Source organism: Macrosteles quadrilineatus, unplaced genomic scaffold, assembly GCF_028750875.1.
Source record: "Macrosteles quadrilineatus isolate MER2022 unplaced genomic scaffold, UCM_ALF_1.0 Scaffold_1__1_contigs__length_201487025, whole genome shotgun sequence".
NCBI classification, from domain to species: domain Eukaryota; kingdom Metazoa; phylum Arthropoda; class Insecta; order Hemiptera; family Cicadellidae; genus Macrosteles; species Macrosteles quadrilineatus.
The window spans coordinates 129,956,207-129,969,354 of record NW_026542594.1 but is presented as its reverse complement, the minus strand read 5'-3'; the positions used below and the strand labels follow the sequence as shown (position 1 = coordinate 129,969,354).

At 34.3% G+C, this 13,148-nt stretch overlaps 1 protein-coding gene across 2 annotated transcripts in view; it reads left to right on the top strand.

The window, feature by feature from the left end:
* Positions 1-13,148, top strand: part of LOC128984907 (uncharacterized) — a 109,909-nt gene that overhangs the window by 36,027 nt on the left and 60,734 nt on the right. For both annotated transcript variants that reach the window (XM_054404288.1, XM_054404280.1), the window contains one exon: positions 8,005-8,169. In XM_054404288.1, coding sequence (XP_054260263.1) covers positions 8,005-8,169 — 165 coding nt within the window. The remainder of the gene's footprint in view (positions 1-8,004; positions 8,170-13,148) is intronic.

The window sequence follows — 13,148 nt, the reverse complement described above, 5'->3', positions numbered from 1 at the left end:
AACGTTTGTGTAATGGAATTGTTAGAACTTGTGTGGAATAAAGAACTTTTACAAAATATTATCTAATAAAGAACTGATTTAATTCTGATACATAACAAATATTTTATAACATTTCTCTTTAACTAAATTGTTATGTTCTTGGCCACTTTCTTAAATTCTTAACACAACTCTTCTCAATTGTTTAAAATAAATTAAAATAAACCATCTGTTCATAAAAACAAAGACTAATAAATTATTATATTTGATGTTGATTAATATTGAAATTTGTATTATATAAAAAACAACTTAATTTCCAACATCCTCCCCACCTTGGAATTTTGCTTTACGTTATCAAAATTTCAAACAAAACTATTTACATATTTCTTTAAGTTCACAAGTCCATTTTCCTCAGGAATTTTATCTTCCTACATCTTCTTGATTCTTTTGGTGTTGATGAATTATCTTTTGTTTCAATATGTACATCCTGTTTCCTTGACATGTCTTTTGAATTTATTTTCATGGGGTCGAGAAAGATGACTTCTCTTCCTTTTTCAATATATACAAGCACTGCATGATACCTTTTCTTAAATCTTGATCTCTTTGATGATGTTTTCATCCTTCTCACACATTGTTTCCATATTATACCTCCCCACCATGGGGTACTCGGAGGACAGAACTTCCAAATTATTTTATGGATTTCAAATTTCTCTTTCGTGGTTTTCCAATTCAACTGCTTTCTGAATTTTATTACACGAGATGGAATTAAATTTACCAAATTTGGACCTAGAGAAAAATTAACTCTTTTGTTCTTTGTAGGCGCATCAAACACTGGGCGTATTTTTGTATTCAAGCTACTGTCTTTTATCACTGGGTGATGCAGCAATTGATTAACCGTTGTCGCCTCTGCTGGTTCTGAAACATTTTGTGTCATGCCTTCCTTCAACTGTTCTTGGCAGACCTTATCACAATAACTCAATTCGTTTGGTGTATTTAATCTTCTGCTCAATGAAAAACAAACTTCATATCGGTTTTCAACGTTCACCGCTACGTTTTCCTTAAAATGTTGAAACACTTCCGCATCAATGGAGTCTCTCTGTTTCACCCCAATAGGATCCCTTCTTCTGATTGTCTCCAAGCTCCCTAGATCTGTGAAATTTGGTTTACTCTGGCAAAATAAAGTTAGAAGAGACGTATTATGACTTCCACTGAGTGGTTGTTTTCCCATCACGGTCCATCCAAGGTACGTTTCAATAGCAACTAATTTGTCGTCAATCCTCTGGATAGTTCCTGTATACAAATCCACTAATACATCTGCACCAAGTAAAATTTTTACACCTGGTACATTTTCACCAACATCAGTTAAAATAATGTTCTTTTCTTTCAAGATGTCAAAATACTCTTCACTCTTAAGCCTAGGTACATGGTTGCAAATTGTTTCTTGGTCTGTCACAGGAATAGAGATCTTGAAAGAATTATTTACATTTTGAAGAGTAACAAGGTAATTTTTGTGAGATTTTTGTTTTAGATTTACACCACCAAACAAACTATGATTTATGACTTCACTACCTGTTTCTTGTAGACCTAATTTAGTGACACAGTCCTTAGTAATGTAGGATCTCTGTGAACCTGGATCTAAAAGTACTCTTCCCAAATACTCTTTACCTTTCTCATCTGCAACCTTAACTAATAGAGTTTCTCCTGTTCCGTTTCCAAAATTACTGAGAACCTCTGACTTAGGCTTAGTTATACTTTGCTGCAGTAAGTCTGGCTTGTCAACATCAATTTTAGATCGAGGCCTACTTTCATATAAGTCCCTACACATGATTCCATAATGCCTTTTACAACAGAAGAGACATTTGACAAATACCTTGCACTTTTTTGCTGAGTGACCTTGTTTCAAGCACACAAAGCAGCAATTTTTCTTTTTCAGATGCTCCTTTCTTCCATCTAAAGTTAATTTTTGAAAATAGGAACAATCTTGAGCATTGTGCCCTCCTTTAGAACAATAAGTACAGTTACTCACCAACCTTCTAGGACCCTCTGTACCAGTTGTCAATAGAGCTGCTACCGTAGGTTCATTCTGACGAGTTTCATGTACAGTTGACATTTTCTTATGGCTGCTGCATTTGCTTTTGTTGTCTCCTGGAGTGGCAGATTTAAAACTCGAACGAGCAAGCGCCAGCCTCTCTTCACTCTCCACCTCAGCCTTTATAAAATCAAGAAGTTCTTCTAGAAAATTACTAGAAATTACTAGATCTGACAATGTAGAAGTTGAGGGTGTGTGTAGTAACCTACTTGAACGATGCCGCTCCCAGGCTCGTAATATTTCTTCAGGCAAAGCAGATTCTACAAGAGGATACAGCATTGAAGCATACTTGTCTGAAGTGACTCCTAAAGTTTCAAGTGCCCTTAACTGTGTTTCTAATTTGTCATACAGTCGGCACAGTTTAGTATTAGGACCTAGTGTTACTTGTTGGAGCACTAAACTGAGCAGTTCCCTCACATATACTTCTATTAAAAAGTCATCCCTACCAAATCTTGCTTTTAATTGTTCTAGAGCCTTTACATAATTAGTTCCAGATGGGGGAAAACTTCTTACTACAGTAATTCCCTAGGGGATGATCTTTAAAGATTGGATGAGGTATTGGAACTTATCCTCAGGTTCTAGATCAGGATCCTCATGGACCTTCTTAAACTGCCCCCAAAACCCTATCCAATATTTTACATCTCCATCAAACTGGTTTAATTGTAATTTAGGTAGACTTAACCCCTTCTTAGATACTAATTTAAGACTGTGAATGGTATCCCCGACTTCACTTCTTGACTGTTGGCTTAGGCCAACCTGAATAAGGCTGGGCGCACACTGATCCAGCATTTCACCTGAAGCAAAATGTTGCACAACGATTTGCTTTAAGCGTTTCGTTTATTTGCTTCTCCAGTGTGCGGGAGGTTCAAGCATGATTCAGCATTTGGTTTCAAGCAAAATTAAGTAAAATAAATATTAGAATTACTTATTATGTCTACTCGTCTTATACTGCAGTATTGTTTGAACATATGTGACGAGGAAGTCGACTATTGCTGTATGTCAGTTTTTGCAAAATGCTGGACTAAATAGAAAGACAACATTGGGTTCACCCAATCAATCTGTTGATAGACAGCTTTCCTCTCAGAAATTAAATCAGATTTAGGGAAATTTTACAATCATTGTCGAATAAATGCTATACTATTTTATAGAAAGGGTTTTAAATACCGAAGAAATTATTATTAGATAGTGTCGTGATGGTTATATAAATAGGTAAATAGGTAATAATATATATATTAATGAACTGAATAACCTTGGTAATTTCTTAATTATTTTACTACTTTGCATGACAACCAAAATGGTAGCAAGAAAAATTAAACAACAGTATTGTTCAATATAAATTCAAAATATAATTGTTAAGTTTAAACGCAACTTCTAAATTCATTTTTCAAAGAAGAGTTATTTTTTAATCAACAAACGGTCAATTGAATTTTGAAAGCCACTAAGCTTTACTAGCTAGAAGGGATTTGGCGCATGCGCAGAACGTTTTGCTCCTTGAAACATCAAACATCGTGCTGTATGGGATCCATTCGTCGAGCAACTGCTCAAATGTTTCAAGGCGTTGCGAGGCGCCTCGCAACATTTGCTTGATCAGTGTGCGGCGTCCCATTGAAATACGTGGGGTGCTCGTAAGCGAAACATTTTGCCTCGCAACACTTGCTTCAGGTGAAATGCTTGATCTGTGTGCGTCCGGCCTAATGAAATGGTCATACTTAGCTCTCATTGAAGATAACATGTCTCTGTAAGATTCTGTAATATCAAACTCAGCTTCTAAGTCCTCTTCCGTTGTTGCAGGATCTTCAAACAAGGCTTCCTCGATGTCTTCATCTAGCTTAAAAAGCCTATCAGCTTTATCTTGCAACTTGTTTAGATTACTTTTAATTGCTGCTTCATCTTTAATATCCTCTGCCAGTAATTTATCCATTTCATTACTACACTTTGTAAAAGTCCTTCTTAGTTGAGTCCTTTTTGTCTTTAATGACTTCAGCTTATCCATTGTAAAGTAAAATATAAGCTTAGTCCTACTCTGAATTTTAACTATAAAATGTCCTATCACGGTCGCCACTATGTTAGAACTCGTGTGAAATAAAGAACTTTTACAAAATATTATCTAATAAAGAACCGATTTAATTCTGATACATAACAAATATTTTATAACATTTCTCTTTAAGGAATGTTAATATTTTATTAACATTTCTACTTATGTTCTTGACCACTTTCTTAAATTCTTAACACATCTCTTCTCAATTGTTTAAAATAAATTAAAATAAACCATCTGTTTATAAAAACAAAGACTAATAAATTATTATATTTGATGTTGATTAATATTGAAATTTGTATTATATAAAATACCCCCGCCGCAGCAAACCTGCAGACTAAGCGAATTTCCATTTGCCTGATTGGATTTACACTAAAACGTCTCCTTAAAAATATCACATTCCTTATTTAAATAGAATCAGTTTAACACATACTTAGGTTTGCTGCAACAGGGAGGGTAAAAGTGTTTTTTATGTAAAATGTTAATAGTTAGTAAGAAATAAAAACATTTTCCAAATTTGGGCAAAATATGTTAATAAACAAGCAAACTACAACAGTTTACTTATTCTCCATAAGAATAACATGGGAATTTTAAATTTACAATTTTTTGGAATTTTCTCCGTAACGATTAGGTGCATTATAACGCTTCAATATACTAAATTATTTGTTTTTTTAAGCTCTACAAAATAGTTTGGAAAGAAATTGCAAAATTTTATGTATTTTGAGTCAAAAATGGGAAAAACCCATTTTTACCCCATAAAACCCCCCATAAACCCCCGATCCCATGGTCCGATCATGCTGGTTCGCGAACTCGTTCGAATAAACATAGGTTTACACGTTTGTGCCGAATTTCATCAAAATCGGATTGTTTTTGCTCGAGTTATCGCGCTAACGGACACATATAAAAAAAAATAAAATATATATATATATATGAATTTGAACGGATGGTGTTCAATCTGCAAGCGACTGACGCCGAGGGTAAGGGAGGGCATGTGAACCAGGCTTTAGAGCAAACTTTCTCTTTTCCTACCCCATGTCCCGTTAGACGGTGGGCGGGGCTTCACACTAAATAAACACTCAGTTCATTCATTCACAGTAGAGAATAATTTTTGTGGCAGTGACGTATGTCTCTTGTCTGCTCTTCATAGCTCACACGTAGATTTCTTTCGAGAAATTATAGGCTAAGTGATAATCTTGATTAAAAATAAGTGAAAAACTGTTGACATTTTCAAGGAAGAAAATATAAGAAATAAAAGTGTTAAAAATAAAAAGGTTGTTTGATTAGTTATTCTGTATTTCAAAAATATCCTCATTTATGAATTTGTTTTCAGCTAGACTTGGTGACTTTTTCATAGTATCAATTACCAACGTGATTAACCATTTGTTTCAAAGTTCACACGAGTAGTTCTATCAAATTGGATAAGATAGAATACTTGTCGGTCCTACAGAGTCAGTATAAAAGTTAGGCAACATTTACCAAAACACTTTTATGAAGGCTGGGATGATACAGCTCCAACTGGGCGTCTGCAGGATTTCCTGAGTGCTTCTAGAACTCTGAGCCTTCGATTAAATTTAAATAAATTGATCAGTCAAAGCCATGACAACTTCGTATCGACCCCTGGATTTTTCTCGGCTCCTTCTGAGCACTCCGGGGAAGAAATTTGAGTGTGGCCGGTTCTAGGGATAGGCCTAGCCTGACTTAGGTGAATACTAGTTTATTCCCCCCCTAGAATTAGGCATCACAGCCTAAAATCAGACGAAAGAATTAGATGGTCACGTGGTATTAACAAGAAATTTTCTATATTAAGTCTGCCAGAATTTTCCTTTATGCGTGTAAACTAGCAGTTCTGAATTATATTCAGTATTATATGACTACTTGATTCCCGTACGTTGGACGGGCTAATAGCTAGTATTAAGTAAAGTAAGAAGTAGTCTATATTTTATTGTCCTAAAAAGTACATTAATTAATTTTAAGTATGTAATGTAATCCTATGTTAATGGTGTTTGGAAATCTTTGGTAACTTAATTTTACTTTCAGTTAATTTTTTACGTACATAATAACTTATATTTCTTTGAATAATCTTTCTCTAATTGGATAGAGCTTGTACAATGTCGTAAGTAGTGAAATAGTATCCAGGAAGTGTGGAAGTACGGAGAAATGTCGTTGTTAGTTTCGTTGGAGGTTATGGGGGGAGTATGAGTCTACGAATAGGGGCACATGAGGAATACTTGCATTGGGACGCAGTCAGACTTAGTTACGCCACTGTCAATACTGCTTGCTTAACATGTATGTTTGGAAAAATGTAATTGGTTTAAAAACTAAACTCACACTATACTATGCAATGTTATTTTCTGTCTTGCAATACGGGATTGAATTATGGGGGGCAACTTCTTATTCTAAAGCAGTTTTCAAAATTCAAAAGATATTACAGTATAAGGATTTGATCATTTATGCCTACTTAAAAGAACCTCATGCAAAGCTTTATTTGCTAAATATGAGATATTAACTATGCCTTCACTTTATATATTTAAAATTATGGTGAGTTTTAAAATTAATTATCAAATGTACAATGATAAACAAATTAGTCATCTGTATCCTACACTCTCAACAATTTTCAATATCCAGGACAATATCCTATGTTTATATGAAAAATCTCCATATTATGGGTTTAAGGATTTACAACAGTCTACCCACTAATTTCAAAGAAATTAACAGTGTTTCAAATTTAAAAATGATTTCAAACATTACCTTTTACAGAAAAATTATAATTTGATTTCCGAATATTTAAATGATAAGTAAATGTATTTTAGTTTAAGCTGTGTAGATTTTAGTTTAATTTTGTAGTGTTTAAGATCTGACAATATCACCCGTTTCACCAGCTGACGCTGGATTTGTGAAATGTTTTTTTTTAAAAGTTAATGAAGTAATATTTAACAAGCTGCTATACTTGTGCTTTGCATCGGGAAGAAAATGTGACCTAGAGAGCCATTAAAGTGGTGGGGCTGGTGTTTTAAAATACAGCAACTCTATGATTTAGTTTGGAAATAAAAAAAGGATTCAAAAGCGTAAACCTACTTACCTTCAAACCCCTACTTTTATATTAATAGACCCATAAGAATATTACAACATAACTTAGCGTAGCAATAGCATTAATTGCTTCATATAGATGCTTCATGAATGACATGTTTTAACAGAATTCTTCAATTTTAGTCAAACCTCTTCACATGTCTTACTATATAAATTAAAAAATGAAACTTTGAGCAATACTTTACAAAACGTAACTCATACAACCTCACTTCTTCAAAACCAAAAATAACCCTCTTTAATCTACATAAAGCGTCACAAATATCTTTTTCGAGTAAATAAACAAACACCAGTTCATTGTACTGACCAGCTGTTTCATTATCTAAATTAAATTTAATCATTTAAACATTGGAAGCATGCCATCAGGCGTAGCCCTTTGGAAATCAGCCTGTGGGGCAGAGCCCTTAGGAAATTCGTCCATATCAATACTTTTCGGCAAATCTACACACACTAAGCTTCATTTTGATGTGCCATATGCCTATATTTTTATTTGGTAAATGACCTTAACCGCTTACATAAAATTTGATTGTACCACTTTAATAATATAATAGATTCCTTGACAACCTCTGGGTCGACAAATTGTCGAGTTAGTGAGGTTTTACTGTAAGTTACTACAGTACAACAATACTAAGCATATAGAGGTAGAGACTGGCCAGAATAGTGGTGAAACACTCAAGGAAACGCATATTACCCTAAATGTCTGTGTTGGTAGGGTCTGCTGATAGTCTGCACTATCTTTCTGAACTATAGAGTTTAGGCCTAAGCTTGATCTTAATTTAAGAAAAGTATTTGTTCACCTATCAACACTTATTTGTTTCAGAACTTAACTGAAGCAGAATCAGCGTTCACAAGACTTCTAAATGATGAGTTATATCGTGAAAAAGCACAGAATCGTTTATTTTCAATTCATATCAAACAACTGGAAGAAATGGGTTACAACAGGAATGAAGCATTTTCTGCCCTTACAAAATCAAAAAATAAAACTGTAAGCCTACTGTATTGTAGATGTTGTTTAATTACTGTATTTTCAGGACTATCACACAGTCTTCTTAATCTGTCTGTCTTAGTGTTATCAGTCTTAGTTGTTATCTGTTCTACAATATAGGATTTAAATCACTTACACAATTGACAGTAGAATGTTTCAATTAATGTCACTAAAAGCGGTCGAGTTAGAAAACATTACCAGGGTTTGTATTGTTACTGTATATGAAAAAACCATAGAAATTACTTGTAGCATAAATGTGTGGGTTCATTATGGTTCACACGGTTACGTCTGCGAATAGGTTCACGCCTAGGTCTACGCCTATTACGCCTAGGACTCAGAGCTTGATTTTCAATATTTACATTATTTGGAATGTTTTTATTGTCACTTTCTTCAACATTCGGAAAATCAACTTCATATTCATCAAGAGTAGGATTCAAGGTTGCTAGGTAAGCCGAACTACAACTAGGTAGACTAGACACACTTAGAAAACTTACATCTTCATCACTGATATTTCGTTCGTCCTCTTCATCACCACTCGCTTCACAACCACTTTCCGCTAAAATATCATCAGCAAACTGAGCAAAACGATCACTTTGTAAGAATAAATCATTGCGACGAAACGCCATAACAACAACGAAACGAACTGCTGTTGCACAACTAGGGTTAGGATACAATGTCATGACAACGAATCAATAATAAAAAAAAAACTTGCAGGCTACCAGCAGACAACGCATAGAGTAATGAATAAAACATAGAGGACTGACCGTTTTTAGTCATGAGAACAAGATATAATAATGTATTATGCGGGCACTGCCCGTCTTTAGTCTTTTGTAACCTGGCGTGCTAGAACGGACGCCACCCGTCTTCAACATTCTTTCATTCTTTTTATTTGGGAATGGGTTAACAGGTCAATTTTATTACAGTTATAGTTTGAATACAAATTTAGGCGCGAGACGATTTTGAGTGGGCGCGTCAATTCATTATTCATTAATTCATGTTCAATAAATCGTAGCACCGATAATCTTGCATGAAACGAGTTGTGTTGGTACCAATAGTAATATTTTGTTCCGGAGTTTATTTTTGTATCAAGAACAACGTGATTATAATGTCAGACAAGTTGGGAAATAATATTTATAAATCAGCTGACATTTGAAATGACGAGAATCGTCATTTAGGCAATGACTAATAAATCAATAAAGGATTTTGTTAGCGTGATGTAATTTATATTGATCTGTAGCTAAAAATAAAGACGCACAATTTAAACGGGACACGGTTGCTGTTGATACGGCATAAATTAGCTGTTTCTTTGGTGACAGTCGCCATTACTGTTGTGCGGCGTTCACGTCTCGTGAGTTTTGGATGCGAGCTGTAAATATACGTATTTTATCCATGAATATTTGTGTTTTATTGTTACAAATGTGTTTTTTTGTTTGTTTTCTTGAGTGATGTGATAGTAATTTTTATCCATGTTATTATGAGTAATTATAAATGACCCATAATAACATGGACAATAATAAAACCTATACATCCACTCACAAAAAAAAAAAAAAAAAAAAAAAAAAAACAACACATTTGTAACAATAAAACACAAAGATTTACTAGTACATTATGGGTAAAAGATTATAATTTGTGGTCAAATGTTTGATTATGAAATGTCGCTTGCTTTTTTAGTGATAACCAAGTGAAACCAAGCGGCATGTCAATTGACCTTGACCGGCTACTTGCCGAACAGTGTTGTCTCAAATTCAAATAATCTTTATTCGTTAGTAGTATACAATATATAGGCGTACATAAATAGTGTAAAATACAGGTATTGAAAAATGAAAAACAAAGGTTTCTTAGAATTAACAATTCAAAAATTGACTTTACTTCCTACAACTAATCAAAAGAATAAATAGCTTTGTTGATGAGGTACTGCTTCAATTTAATTTTGAATTTTTTTGTTGACACCTCATCTGTTATGCTTTTTGGAATTTTGTTATACAATTTTGAACCAGCATATTAAGGTTTCTTTTTGAAAAGTTCGAGAGCGTGAGAGCTCATTGCGAAACAGCCCCGATTTCTGGTGTTATATTCATGATTGTTACCGATTAGCTCCAATTCCTGAAATCTATTAGCGAATTTCCCTATAGGGAAGTAGCTATTACCGTAGGTCTCATGGTAAGACCTAAGCCCGGGACCGATTTACTTTTTCATTTTGATGTCCCCAGAGGCCAAAAACACCATTCGTTTAAATTTTTATATATCTATATGTGTGTCCATCCGCACGATAACTTGAGTAATTTTTGTCCGATTTTGATAAAATTTGGTTTGAAGGTGTAAGGCGGGATAAACTTGAATGAGTTCGCGAACCAGCATTATCGGACTATGGGAACGGGGGTTTTATGGGGTAAAAATAGGTTTTTCCCATTTTTGACCCTAAAAACACGAAATTTCACAATTTCTTTTTAAACCATTTTGTAGAGCTTAAAAAAAACCAATAATTTAGTATATTGAAGCGTTATTATGCGCCTATTTGTTACGGAGAAAATTCAAAAAAATTGTAATTTTGAAATTCCCATGTTATTCTTATGGAGATTAAGTCAACTGTTGTGGTTTGCTTGTTTATGAACATATTTTGATCGATTTTGGAAAATACTTTTATTTCTTACTAAACTATTATCAATTTATAAAAAAAATCTTTTTTATCCTCCCTGTTGCAGCAAACCTAAGTACTCGTTAAACTTATTCTATTTAAATAGGAAATAAATGTGCTATTTTTATGGAGGCATTTTAGTGTAAATCCAATCAGGTTAATGGAAATTCGCTTAGTCTGCAGGTTTGCTGCGGCGGGGGTATTAGCGAATTTCCCTATAGGGAAGTAGCTATTACCGTAGGTCTCATGGTAAGACCTAAGCCCGGGACCGATTTACTTTTTCATTTTGATGTCCCCAGAGGCCAAAAACACCATTCGTTCAAATTTTTATATATCTATATATAGATATATATATATATATATACACGGCCGCACCCGGGAAGTCAGTCACATGAAATATACACTGGAAGTCAGTCAGTTGCACCCCCCAATATATTTCAAGACTATGATATATATATAATATATATTGGTAAATATCTTAAGCCTAGACATTTCTGAATGTATATATCTCTTTTTTTCTTAAAAATACTAAAATATAAATTACGTAAAAACTGCTATGCTAATGCAGTCACCACCACATTTGCACGGGAAAGCCAGTCACGTAAAATTTGTGCTGCTAAGCCAGTCACTATATATTTTACCGCATACCACTGGAATCCAGTCACTGAAAATCCACCGGGTATCCCGTCACTTCAGTCAATTTCACCCCTGCCCTTCTACTTTGTATAATATTTATTTGTTCTACAAGCTTGAAAATCCGCACCTCTAACAAACGGATAATGCTTCAAGCATTGAGCACTCTCATAACCAATCTTTCGCACTTCATTTTAATTAGTTGTCTTCCAGATTAGTTAAAAATTACTATTCTACAGGTTAAATACCTAAATGCCAATGTAATCTTTGGTCATCTTAATGGCGATCGTCCTGCCAACTGTGGATAAAAATATGTACCGAGCTAATTAGCAAGCGCAAGGGGGGAGTTATTGCTTTATAGTCGCACAAGTAGGCCTATTGTTGAGTCCTTGGAGGCAAGCGGCCATCTTGGATAATTTCAAACATTGCAAAATTTATCGTCCAAAAATATTTTTTCAAACACCAAAGTGTTTATAGTTTAAATATCTAGTATACTGTGGGATTAGAAATGTTCTTTTGAATGCAGTTTTGAATTATTCTCCAAGGGAGTGCATAAAAGCTAGTTCACAGTTATAATACGAAAACAATATCCTGTGTTGCGCGGGCCGTAGCACATAGATAGTTTTCCCGCCTCAAACAATCGAGGGCGGGGGGAACAAGGCAAAATTCTTGTCTCTTGCGGCGAGAGGCAGGGGCGAACCTAACGGGTTCCATTGATGGGCTACCTACCGACCGACCTGGGGTAGCGACTAGCGGGCCAGTGGATGGTTAAAGGTTCAGCCGGTTATTTCCAACTTATTGCTGGTTCTCGAGCTTACTGAGCTCGTTGTACAGTGAAATCTTACTTCCCTAATATATATAGCCACAATCGAAGCGATTTTTACATGAGAATGAAGATATAGACTCAGTGATGTGTGGTTACTTAATCAAATCATGTTTCGTGATTGTTTATCTTATAACGGCCAATAATCAATCAACTTATATTTTCTTTATTTTTCGATTTATTATCTATATAAATTCAAGAGGTAGCCCTGTTCCTGGTTAACACATATACCAATTACTTTTAACGTGTTTTCTTTGAGTTACGCCCCATGGGATTTCAAAGTTTCACAATGTTTACATTTTTGAAGAATGTAGATAACAGAATGTTAAACGAAGTCAGCTGTAAATGCAGTGCTTTGATTTTACGGTCCAAAAGGTAGAAACTATTCGAATTGTGAAACTTTTAATTTTTGCTACGAGCCTGTTAATTGGAGATTGTGACTTTCTTAATTTAAGGAAGTAAACGTATTAACATGACGTGTTTGGAGTGGGATTTGATATATGTGACGTGTTTCAAACTTTTTCTCTTCCAAATCCTCTCCGATGCAAAACACGGGTACAGGAGCTAGGTTTATTGGAATTCAAAAGTTTTTTATGATTAAAATTGTCCTCCAATGTTAAGAAATTATTTTCCGATCAAGTTGTTTAATGAATAAATAATTGTTTTGCCAAATTATGTTTCGAAACCAGGAACTCAAAATAGATAAGAAAATAGATATTTTAGTTCAGAAAACAAAGCCAATCAAATAGGCCTACGTACTTTTTAAATAAAAACACTGGTCGGATGGTTTGTAAATTGTTCTTTATTTACTTCAATAAACTTCTAATAAAAATCACCAGAGGTACAAATCTATATAAATAAAATTAGAGTTTTGTCTTTACTTTTAGA